This window comes from Colletes latitarsis, chromosome 4 (assembly GCF_051014445.1).
Source record: "Colletes latitarsis isolate SP2378_abdomen chromosome 4, iyColLati1, whole genome shotgun sequence".
NCBI lineage: Eukaryota > Metazoa > Arthropoda > Insecta > Hymenoptera > Colletidae > Colletes > Colletes latitarsis.
In genome coordinates this window covers 36,893,668-36,905,747 of record NC_135137.1, presented here as the reverse complement: position 1 = coordinate 36,905,747, position 12,080 = coordinate 36,893,668, and the positions used below count along the sequence as shown (strand labels likewise).

The 12,080-nt window shown below is 33.9% G+C and overlaps 3 protein-coding genes and 1 long non-coding RNA gene across 6 annotated transcripts; 2 read left to right on the top strand and 2 right to left on the bottom strand.

Annotated features, from left to right (window-relative positions):
- Nucleotides 1-408: 408 nt before the first annotated feature.
- LOC143340910 (uncharacterized) lies at nt 409-2,387 on the bottom strand. Its single transcript, XR_013079524.1, has 3 exons — nt 2,140-2,387; nt 1,588-1,977; nt 409-1,387 (listed from the first exon to the last, which is right to left on the bottom strand). It is a non-coding gene; the product is annotated as an uncharacterized LOC143340910 (long non-coding RNA).
- An 850-nt stretch (nt 2,388-3,237) lies between these two features.
- On the top strand, nt 3,238-7,115 carry Vib (phosphatidylinositol transfer protein vib). The gene is made up of 6 exons (XM_076763373.1): nt 3,238-3,455; nt 3,850-3,880; nt 4,390-4,653; nt 4,750-4,827; nt 4,899-5,279; nt 5,370-7,115. The coding sequence occupies exons 1-6, from the start codon at nt 3,439-3,441 to the stop codon at nt 5,412-5,414; spliced, it is 816 nt and encodes a 271-aa protein (XP_076619488.1). The 5' UTR covers nt 3,238-3,438; the 3' UTR covers nt 5,415-7,115.
- On the bottom strand, nt 7,108-9,129 carry Arc42 (Activator-recruited cofactor subunit 42). Of its 2 annotated transcripts, none has more exons than XM_076763369.1 (5): nt 8,821-9,129; nt 8,647-8,746; nt 7,805-8,472; nt 7,515-7,738; nt 7,108-7,443 (listed from the first exon to the last, which is right to left on the bottom strand). In XM_076763369.1, the coding sequence occupies exons 1-5, from the start codon at nt 8,840-8,842 to the stop codon at nt 7,231-7,233; spliced, it is 1,227 nt and encodes a 408-aa protein (XP_076619484.1). In that variant the 5' UTR covers nt 8,843-9,129; the 3' UTR covers nt 7,108-7,230. The 2 variants fall into 2 exon arrangements, with proteins under 2 accessions (XP_076619484.1, XP_076619485.1); XM_076763370.1 differs by having other exon boundaries at nt 8,651-8,746; nt 8,821-8,860.
- A 151-nt stretch (nt 9,130-9,280) lies between these two features.
- Nucleotides 9,281-11,957, top strand: LOC143340932 (uncharacterized). Of its 2 annotated transcripts, XM_076763372.1 has the most exons (6): nt 9,281-9,810; nt 9,905-10,088; nt 10,430-10,733; nt 10,887-11,048; nt 11,146-11,551; nt 11,703-11,957. In XM_076763372.1, exons 2-6 carry the CDS (start codon nt 9,970-9,972, stop codon nt 11,801-11,803), a joined length of 1,092 nt encoding a protein of 363 aa, XP_076619487.1. In that variant the 5' UTR covers nt 9,281-9,810; nt 9,905-9,969; the 3' UTR covers nt 11,804-11,957. The 2 variants fall into 2 exon arrangements, with proteins under 2 accessions (XP_076619487.1, XP_076619486.1); XM_076763371.1 differs by lacking the exon at nt 9,281-9,810 and having other exon boundaries at nt 9,823-10,088.
- The last annotated feature ends 123 nt before the right edge of the window (nt 11,958-12,080 follow it).

Genomic DNA, 12,080 nt, shown 5'->3' with positions numbered 1-12,080 from the left:
TCTTGTTCTGCTTCATTGCATAAATGAGGCATTCTAAGTAATGATACATACGAACGGTATAAACAATTTTTTCAGTAATTGTAAATGTTCGTTTAAGTAATCGTATATTATGCTAATACTTGTGCCCAGCACTGTACATAGTTAAAAAGTATTCAAGGTGATCAGGTCTGCTATCGAAAAAAGAGACGTCATTCGTGATAGGAAACATTTGCCAGCATGACGAACGGAGGGGGTGATGTAAGAGCGAAAAAGAAAAGCTCACGTTTGCCTTCTTTCTCGACACCCCGTCAAAGTGCTGTGCTCGTTTTGGATACCTTCGGGAAGTCGAGAAAGAAGGCGAATATGACCCTTTCTTTCTCGACTCTTTTGAAATTATCTCAAGTTCCGCCATTTCGAACAGTTCGGGGAGACGAGAAAGACGACGAATGTCTCTTCTTTCTCTAATTCTCGAAGCTGCCCGAACTTACGTATGCACACTCGTGCATGAGCGAGTTACTTCGTAAAAGGTGGGGCTGCAATCTGACAAACTCAGGCTCGGTGCAGACAAAAGAATTTTTAACGCACGATAATACATGTTTTCTTATTGCTTTCTGTGAAGAAAATAAAGAAATTGTGCGCCAAAAAGTCGCTTGTCGGCAGAAATAGAACAGTCTGTCGTTTCGTTCATTTAAATTGATTCTTGCATTCCCAGCTTTTGAATAAATAATGTTTATATTTTTTACTAAAATGATTTATTCTTCCTTTGGCAATACACGTATAATATAATTTTAGTTTCATTTCTATTTATATCTATTTCTAAAAGAACCTATAATACGAGAAAATGCGATTAAAGTTGCATTGTGTATACTCATTGACCTAACACAGGTTTTGAAATAAATTTGTAACTTCTTACAGATTTATGAGCTTCAACCTTTTCTAATTTACTAAAGTATATCTCACATTTTTGTCAAGTTTCGTACTTACATTCTCTCAGGCAATTAGGACTATTCTTCGCATATTTTCACAACGAAATGAATGTATATAAAAAATTAAAGGAAAGTCTTGGCGATTTCGATGCAAAATTTAAAGAAAGGAGTACTTTAATTACTCTAATTAACACTTGCAATTAAGGGTTATATACAACCAAAGAAGATATTCATTTATTATGCGTTTTCCATACCTGATAAATGAAGAGTAGATATTGTTATCCTGCTCTGATGGTTCATTCAAAATACTCATCATAAGTCTTCAATTTCTTATGTGTTCTACCCATCAGTTCTAGATTCCCCTATGCCACTACATAAACATTTTAGGCAATGTTGTTCTGTTCATTGGTATGTTGGGAAATTCTCTCAGCCTCTTGTTTTCCTAACTATATTTCTTAACTTGTCACTTTCTAGGCACCATGCTTTTTGTAAAATAAATAAATAATGTATAAATTATGAAAATAATTCATAACCTTATTTTCATACAAATAATTCTACCGATGTGATGAACATATGACATTATTTATAACTTGTATCACAGTAAAATAACATAACGTTACAGTACAATACAACTTTCAAAGGATGATTCAAATTATTAAATAGTACTGCCTTGAATAATTACCTGGTACGCAAATTTTCTATCTTCAAAATGGCGACTGTTATTGATGCAAGAATATAACGTATGTCTACTAGCGCCACCTATACTATTTCAGACTCCAAACATGGCGCCAAATGCTTCTGTTTCGTCCTTCTTAGATAACAGTTCTTAAAAAAGATGACACTTTAAAATTTACCGTATGAAAATTTCAATTAGTTTTCGTACGATCTACTTTAAAATGTTATTTTTTAACAGAAATATGTTAGGAATAGATTTAATTTAAGAAATACAATGCATACAAAATTCTCATTCTTTTGAGTAATAGTCTGCAAATATTTTTTATTTAAACACGTATCAAATTAATCGATGTTTATGATTTGAATAAGTCGATAGATATGAACATCATAAAAAAACCTGCAAAGAAAAACTTTGTATTTATTATGAGAGGAAGTTTCGGTGACCTTGATCTTGACATGTGTTATCAAGGTCATCCTTTTGAGTAATCTATAAAAGATTATAGCCGTTGTTCGTTAAAAATATTATTTATTGATTGAACGAAAGGTCGACTACACAAACCTGCAACAAATCACTGACTAATAAACTATTAGAACTGATTGGTTGGATACGGATCATTATATACGTATATTGTTTATTTTATATATGTTTGGATATAAAAATTTTGTACATTTTTGTTCAAAAGGATAAGAATTTTGTGTATATGCGTGTACACGATTTTATATATAGATCGTTTAAAGGTTCAAATATCGATCATAGGTTATTAAAACGCCTAAAATCGATTTAAATAAACACACTTCTGCGGCCTATCTGTTCACAGACTGTGCTACACAGGCTCTGCTCGAGTTTTGTCACTATCCTGCTGCCATCTGTGTCAGCAGATTCTGTTATATTTCTGCTGACAATCTGCCAATATTACTGAACAAAGCAGATCCTGCATCCAATTTATAGCCTTCCTGTTGTCAAAAACTTGCAGCAAATATTGGACTGCACTGGATAGAATCTGATCGAGCAGATTTGGCTAACAATTAATCGTTACATTAGACTTTTATTACGTTGTTTTACATGCAATGCGAATGGCAATTAAAGTTCAAAGTAACGTCTCATTCGTTTCAAGATCTGCTATTATATTATTATGCAATTAATCCCATTATACATATTGTCTTATATTTAATATAATTATGAAATTGATCGCTTCAATATAGAATATCGCAAGTTAAGCTTTTGATAAATTTCATATTGATACAAAATGTCTGTAGAATAAAATAAAGTATGTATAACAAAATAAGTATTAGTATAAATTAGTTTTTGAACGTTTCGAATTCGAATTGCGTTTCACTATAAACTGCAAGACCAAATTAAACATGAAACGTGAGTCATACCATGCATTCTGTCCATTCTCATACACACATGCACACATGTGTTTTATCAACATTCTATGAAAAAGTAATTTATCACAATGCATATTTGTAACAATTGGCATGTTTGCTAACGTAATGCTGTCTAAAATCCCCGAAATACCGAAGTACTTGTAAGTTGATAGGTGATTGGCACGCATGCGAAGTAGAATTTAGATATGTCGGCATGACGTCATTTGCAAAGTGTCCGTAAGGTAAGAGTGGGAGAAATTCGATGGACACGTGTGCGCAAGTATAGGTGTTTTTTGGTGGCCGTGGCAGTGTAGTGCTACCGACTACTTGGAGTGTGTGTCGAAGTGTGCCAGTCGGTTGAGAAGTCGGCGCCGTTGTATGCGTACGACTGCGGGTTGAGAGATAACGCGAGTGAATTTGCTGAAGCAAGGGTGGTGCTGTGTGCAGGTCGGACTGAAATTACTGCAGCCCATGTGCTCTACTTGTTAAAATGCTTATCAAAGAATTGTAAGTGCCGTGAGTTTTCTTACTGTTAATTTCATAGAGTGCGATAGACGATTTTTGACCGAACATTTAAACCAATTCTCGGGATATGGTTACTAATCTTTAACGGTAGGAGGGATTGGAGGGGTGAAGAGGGATATACCTTCATCCCTTGCGATTCGACAAACGAACTTTCGAACAACGCGACGACCAAATTTTCATTTTGACCGATAAGTAACTTTCCTTGATAAGTTCTGCCGTTTTATGTTATGTCTGACGTTCGGTTCTGGATACCTGATGTATGATACATACGTTAATTTCACACTTGAATGTTCTCAAGGCCATTTCTTATAGATATGTAAGCATATTTTATTTATCAATTAATAAATTATAACTATAATTAATTTTTCTGTTATAGCCGTGTCACTTTGCCCCTTACGGTGCAAGAGGTATGTATCTGGTTGAACAGTAATATCTTATTATAACGACCCACTTTGAGACATCTTGTTTCATTAGAAAAAGAAAACCTGGCTCAAATTACATTTTACATAGACATCGTGCAATCAGCAAAAATTGCAACTCATTTAATTAACGTTTATTTCAAAGCAAGTGCTCATTTTCAATGTTAACGTTATGCTTTAAAATTTTCGTTTTTAAGTATCTGAGAAAATATTGTTGATTCATGGTAATTTTATTGTGATGTAATATGCGTGTCTTCATCATCTAATTAGGTTTAATGTGATCTGTAATTATTACCTTAGTTTCCTATGTTGGTTCTTTAAATTTATTTATGTTTTTGATGTTTGACAAATAAAGGTAATTAGATCTTAGTACTGATTGTGTCTTATTAATTCAATAAATTATATGCATGGAAATTTATCTTGTTCCATCAAATATATATTTCCTGCAGGAAGTATGTCTATAAATATATTATAAAATTTAATTTGCTTTGTGACAGTATCAAGTGGCTCAGCTATATTCCGTAGCAGAAGCAAGCAAAAATAATACAGGAGGTGGAGAGGGTATAGAAGTGCTGAAAAATGAGCCATTTACGGATTATCCTTTACTTGGTGGGAAATATTCTTCGGGTCAATATACGTACAAGATTTATCACTTAGCTAGTAAAGTACCCACTTTCATTCGCATTTTGCTGCCAAAGAATTCATTGGAAATTCACGAAGAAGCTTGGAATGCTTATCCATACTGTAAAACTATTATAACTGTAAGTAAAATTTAACAATAGTATTATAAATGGAGAATAGCATATTAGTATAACATTGCAACTTGTAAATTTGTGTTATTTTTTTTTTACTTACAGAATCCTGGATACATGAAAGAAAATTTTGTAATTATGATAGAATCATTTCACATTGATGATATTGGAAATCAACACAATGTACGTATAAAATTTTTTAAAAACTACACGTAACTTTATTTTGTGCATTACGTTTAAATTTTATTTGGCAGGTTCACGAATTACCTCCTGATAAATTAAAGATAAGAGAAGTGGTGCATATAGATATTGCAAATGATCAGATTGCGAATGCCGATTACAAAGAGGACGAAGATCCGACCAAATTTAAATCTGAGAAAACAGGTCGGGGACCTCTTGTTGGTAAAGAGTGGAAGAATAATGTTCAGCCTGTGATGACATGCTACAAGCTAGTCACTTGTGAATTTAAATGGTTTGGTCTGCAAAATCGTGTCGAAAGTTTTATTCAAAAATCAGAAAGGCGTCTGTTTACTAATTTCCATAGGCAAGTATTTTGTTGGATAGATCGTTGGCATGGTCTAACTATGGAAGATATTAGAGCAATTGAGGAGAGTACAAAAGAAGAATTAGATAGGGTAAATAATTTTTTACAATTTAAAAGTGACGGATTATTGCCTCCGCATTGTGGCTAATAAAAAACGTTATCCGAATTTTTTCTCTTTCAGCAAAGACATCAAGGAGAAGTAAGGGGTATGCGAGCCGATGATTGAAGCTTTGACAGCTTCTCTTATGGGTGGTTAAATCAATTTCCTTATATGTCTCAGATACATGCGCATACCTATGGAAATACACTCACATACGTTTTGTCATAGGCGATCCTGCAGGATCGGGACAATTTCCAGGACTTACGTGTCTAGATTCAGTGTCTATTAAAACTACTTATGATTTTAATTTATTTACATTTACAAGCATTCTAGACAAATGTACCTACAGTCAAAGATTATAATATAGCCAATAACAAGAAAGAGAACTGGTACAAATCGGTTCGATCTATATGATGTATAAAATATTCAAGAAAAGAGTACAGTCCGATAAAAATCAATGTAGGTAGAAAAAGCATTAATTATTATTTAACACAATAGTAGTTCGGTACTAAAGTTAATAAACAAGCAATCCAAGCTGCTTGCTACAAAACACAAACAAGAATACTTGATACACAAATTGCGAGTTCGATCATATCAATAGCAAATTCCATGATTTATGTCTTAGACTTATCGTGTTAAGGTTGGAAAACAAGAACATTGTCGCACTTGATGTAATTTTTGCTCTTCTAACGAATTTGCGCGGCATAATCTAAAATTCTTTAAGCCTTATAGCATGTACAATAATGAGAAAAATTAAAGAAAAGTATTTTAGCAATTCTGCAAACAGAAACTAATTTTATGGCGATTTACCAACGTTCAATGTTATCGTCAAATTAGATAAAACTACAAATGGTCAGTAGACTATAAAGGTTATGCTTTTCTTATGTTTCCTGCATTTGATTGAAAGTTAAAAAGAACACTATGCATCCAAATTAGGACCAAATTGATAAATATTTAATTAATCTACAATTCTAATTATTACATTAACATCAGTTCGTGAAAAGTATGGAAGTAACAATATAAAATAATTAAATTGATATACATATGTATGTAGAAAAGAAAGAGAAGAGTTGGAACTATTTCTCTGTAACGGCGGGTAAACGTCGGAAAGATGCGTTATTGTATATATAAAAAAAAAGGCATACAATGAAATTCAAATTGAAATGTTATATATACTTATATATTTTTTGCATTCCAATAGATCTCTGTACAACAAACCGAATTTAAGTGCGTAGTAATGTTCATATCCGACATGTTCGCTTATGCAAAAAACAAAAAAACAAAAAGAATAATTCATTTAAAACATAGTTGAAAACGAAATACTTGTCGTTTGCACAAATTGTATGTGTACTGTTACCTGTTATACTGAGATCTATAATGTAGTATCTAAGATAACATTAGAGAGGCAACCTAGACGAACTAATTGTTGACTTCTGAAAATCTCAATGAAGGGAGTATCAGAATTTACGCTGCTCAGTTGTGATTGTTAGCATTTAAGTTAAATGCGCGATCTCATCGGATTTCGATATTCATGGGGGTTTTAAAATAAAATCTCATTGTGAGTATGTTTACCACCTCTGTGCGTTAGTATTAATTTACTAGCTAGTCTACCAGCTTTCTCTTCACGACAAGCAGGGTAGGAATCTTGACTAAAAAATCCCTGTAATATTGCCGAAGGGCTAATAGCGATGAAATACTAGTATGCATATGAATATGTAGGTATGCATAATATCTCTATCTCTTGCATACATACACATATACATACATATTTTATGTCACAGAGTCATATGGGAAACAGAGGAACTAATAAAATTAGAAGTCCTATTATATGTGCAATTTATTGACTCATTCTCGAATAAAAAAAGAAAATATAAAATGTATAAAAATATTTTGCTCGTATATAAAAGGTTAGATAACAAAATATGTATTATATTCAAAAGTTTCAATTGAGACTGTATTCCTTGGTAATTCTATCAGCTATAACTAATCTTTGTATTTCTGATGTACCTTCATAAATCTCGGTAATACGCGCGTCTCTATAATGACGTTCTGCTGGCATATCTGAAACATACCCCATACCGCCTAAAATTTGTATGCACTGATGAGTACAGAAAGTAGACGCCTCTGACGCCGACAGCTTTGCCATAGCAGCTTCCTAGAAGAAAACAAAGAAAACGTTTATTGATAATATGTTCACGGCACGTACAACTGTAATTTTCACCATACCTTTGTATACGGTTTACCACTGTCTTTTAATACGGCCGCCCGCCACGTCAATAATCTCGAACTTTCTATTTTTAATGCCATATCAGCTATCTTTTGTTGAATTGTTTGTAGCTTAATGATAGGTTTACCAAACGCTTGTCGTTTTGCCGCATAATCGACTGCACATTCAAAAGAAGCCTGAGCTATGCCTAAAGCTTGAGCAGCAATGCCTATTCTACCAGCATCTACAAGCAATACATACATTACATTTCTGGATGTAGTACTCGTCTAGGCGTGTATTTATTTCGTACCCAGAGTCATCATTGCGATTTTAAAACCCATTCCTACTTCTCCTAACAAATTTTCAGCTGGTACTTTGCAATCTTCAAATATTAACGAACAGGTACTGCTACCTTTAATACCTAACTTATCTTCTTTTTTACCAATAGAAAGGCCATCTGTAGGCTTGTCAACTATAAATGCACTTATTCCTTTATGCTTTTTATCTTTATCTGTTGTAGCAAATAAAACAATTGCTTCTGATTCATATCCATTTGTTATCCATGATTTTGTGCCATTGAGTATATAGTTATCCCCATCCAACTTAGCAGTGGTAGTAGCAGCACCTGCATCACTACCATTACCAGGTTCACTAAGAGCAAAGCATCCAAGTTTTGTAGCAGTTACAAAAGGAGTAATGTATTTTTCTTTCTGATTCTTATTGCCAAATTTTTCTATGGGTCCTAAGTAAAGGGAATTATGCACGCTCATTATAACACCAGTACTGGCACAACCTTTGGATATTTCTTCCATTGCAATAGCATATGCCAGATAATCTAGCCCAGTTCCACCTACATTTTCAGGAATTGCAACACTCATTAAACCCATTTCACCCATTTTTTTTATTTGTTCTTCCGGATAGCAATGCTTCTTATCAATTTGTCCTGCTATTGGTTTCAACTCCCCTTCAGCAAAATCCCTACAATAATAATTACTATATACTATCTATTACAGTACATACAGAATATAATTTTATTGCAGTTAATGTTGTAGGTATTAATCGAAAGTAACTGCAATAAAATTAATCAGGCAAATTAATTACAAATAGATCAAGAATAATATTTTATTATTCTTATTATATAAAAATAAGTACTTGCATGTTTTCTGAAGCATCTGGTGGGTCTCTGGTAGCAAAGAAAGGGCAGCAAATTTTCGAGCAGCAGTATGCAATACTCCGAGCGCATTGTGATTAACTTGGAAGAAAACAAAATTACATAATATTTTTGAACAAGAAATAAGTATATCTACGCTCATTATCGAAACTCACCGAGTAAATTTATTTTATACATTTTGGTCGCACGTGTTTACGACAGTTAAAAAAAAAGTCCAAGGTTTCTAATACTGTAACGTATTAGATGTAAATATTTGGCTTTGCGATGTGAGTATCCCGTCGTTCTAATTTACGAATACTCTGTGATGCCGTTTACACGAACATACGGTTCAACAGTCTCGCCATCACACAGTCTTATAAGCAATGCAAGCATTGTTGCCAAATTGTAGACCTATGGACCCGAGTCACAAGGAATTTGCCTCTTGCTTTATATACATACTAATGCACAAGTGTGCATGTGTGCATCAGTGTGGCCAGATTTGGTATAATTGAGTGTATCGACGGCGACACTACTAACGACGAACTTCCTTAGCATCTAACGGAGTCGTGGGGAAGCTCGATAATCCGCGCAACTTCGGGAAATCGAAAAAGAATTTATTTATACTCAATCGTATTAATAATATACGTATGCTTGTTTATAGGAATAACGACAAAAATTGTTTTTTTTTCATTAGTTAAAACATGATCGGGGGATCTTAAAACGCGTATTTCCATAAAAAAATTTCTCAATATTTTTTTTTCATTATGATACATTGCTCATACGCATGTGCCTACGTAGGTCGAAACGTAAAAATGCCTGGGCAGTCGAGATTCGAAATTGCATGCCATCGACACGAGAACGGACTTTAGCTGTTCAAGATCAAGAAGGAAAGGCTCGCATTCGCTTTCTTTATCGATTTCCCGAAGTTGCGTGAAGCACTGACCTAGCGTAACATGTAGTTCGTGCGGCAGGATATGTCTGTTTTCCCCGCCACTCATGTTCAATCATGTTTCACGTAATCAAGAAGAAGTTACTTTTTCTTAGCTACTTGAAATTTATATTGATTATCAATTTTGGAAATGTCGACCTACTAAACACTTATGCGAACACCTTTCGAATTTCGTTGTAGTTACCCGCGGCAATAAACAATCAATATATTCGCGTCGGTAAGCCGAAAATGTGCGCATGCATGCATGTGTGTACTCGTACGAACACTGTTTCTGTTCGATAATACCAGTTTGTTTCTTTCACCCCAAACAGTGAACGATTTTGGAAATTGATTCTGTGTAATACGAAGAAATTTATTTTAAATCAAAGACAAGAAGATGTCGAACAGCAAATGTATTAAACAACCACGTAAGAGCTATGCGAAGGAACAGCAGCAAGAAATGACACACTCGGAAAAATTACGATTGATAGACGATGAATTAAATTCGTTTTACAAGTAAATTACTCTTTTTTCACTTACAGCACAGTTATCTATTTTTTCGAGTTCCGTAATTTATTTTTAATTAATGTCATCCTTCGACATTCTTTTTAGTATTCTCAATTTTATTTTGAAAAAGTGACGTTTTCTTATTAGAATTTTTTAAAGATATTTCATTAGCAAGTATTATTTTTAAAATGATTTACTGCTCTCTAATCAGTTAGTGTACAAATATAGTAGAAATTTACTTAATTATATTCTGTATTACTATGAAAATTAGGGAATTAGTCTTATTTTTAATGTTGTAAAAACAACAATGACAATAAGAAGGATAATATTTATACTTCAATTGTTCATAGGTATTGTCAACAGGCAGGATTTACAGAGGAAGAAATGGATATTATTTGTCAACCATTGGTGGCTGCAATGCGCCGTTCATGGTTGCAACTTGTCTTCCGTGGTATGCTTGTTCTTATAATTATTGGCACCTTGGCGTGTCTAGTAGCTCAGCTAGACTTTGTTGGAACTCATTTCTCTGCAATTAGTCGTCTGTTACTCATCAAGGTTCTGCCAATTTGGAATTGGCAACCTTTGTATTATGAAAATTGTATGATCAACAATCCTTTCTACAATGATTATACGATTACAGAAGAAGACTGTGTGGTATGATTGTTAATATTCATTACAATAAGCTTATTTTATAAACATTCATGCATTGCAAGGTTTAATTCTTTTAATAGAAATAGTTTTCATATAGGAGACAAAAATATAAAAAATAAGAACACCAATGAAGTTGATTTGAAACTGAATTTTTAGACTTGCGAAGCATTGGAAACCATCGATCGTTTATCAGATGTAAGATATCGGAATCTTGTCGATAATTATTTGAGTCGCGACGCGCCTGCAATTATCACAGACGCGATGGATTCTTGGGCAGTTATGAACACAGATTATTTCTGGTTTGATAACATTACTCATGTAGGTAGAAAGAAGCTTTTATTATGCAAAATTCTATTTCATATTACGCGTTATTTTTCTTGCAAAATTATTTGTTCCATTTATGTTGCATGAACAGTTGTATTTGGAAAATGAACGATTGATGGAAACGGTACCCTGCGCTCTAACTTCTAATTTGAGAACCGGATCATCCGATTTAGCAGCATTTTTACGTCGAGTACATTCCCCGGAAGTGGCTAAATGGTTCGTCCACTGGCAGAACTGCGACATCAACGCGGTAAAAGTGTTAAGAAAATATTACCAACGACCGTACTTCCTTTCGAGTACAGTCTCCCCAGCGCATTTCAATTGGGTACTCATGTCTTCGGATTATAATAGTCCGAGTTATAAAAAAGTTGAACTAGATTCTGGGTTGATCGCACTCGCCCAATTGCGAGGAGCTACGCAGCTTCGTTTAACACCGATAAATCCTTGCAATAGCTCTTGCCCCGAACTAATAGCGGATTTGCATCAAGGCGAAATGTGTAAGTGATTTTCCTCAACAAATGAAACTTACCGTATCGCCGACCTGTTATTACTTCCAACAAGTTTCTGTTTTTAACAAAAATTTACAAAATCAAGAACAGCGCAACAATGCATTTTGATCAAACTGACAACCGGCGACATTGATTTCAGTGGTATTTACCAATTTGATGTGGACTTTGGAGTATGCACCGATGAGAGGATTAGACAATATTGCTATCTTAACCGAGACTGTCTGGGAAGAAGATACGTAGATCAAAACTTTTTTTTACTTTTTATCTCTTTAGTCCTTGATATTCGAGATTTGTATATTGCTCGATTATACATATAAATATATGTATATGTATGTACGCTTATTATATCACAGCGCCATAGTACACTTAAAATAAAGTACTTTCGCCCATCAAATTTTTGAAAAATTATTTTTAAATTTCGTTCCACGACGATTTTCCTCGCGAATGCTTCTGCAGTGAGCCCTTGAATTATGCGGATTTTTGAATACGTGATTGTGCTTCCACTTACGTGTGCATG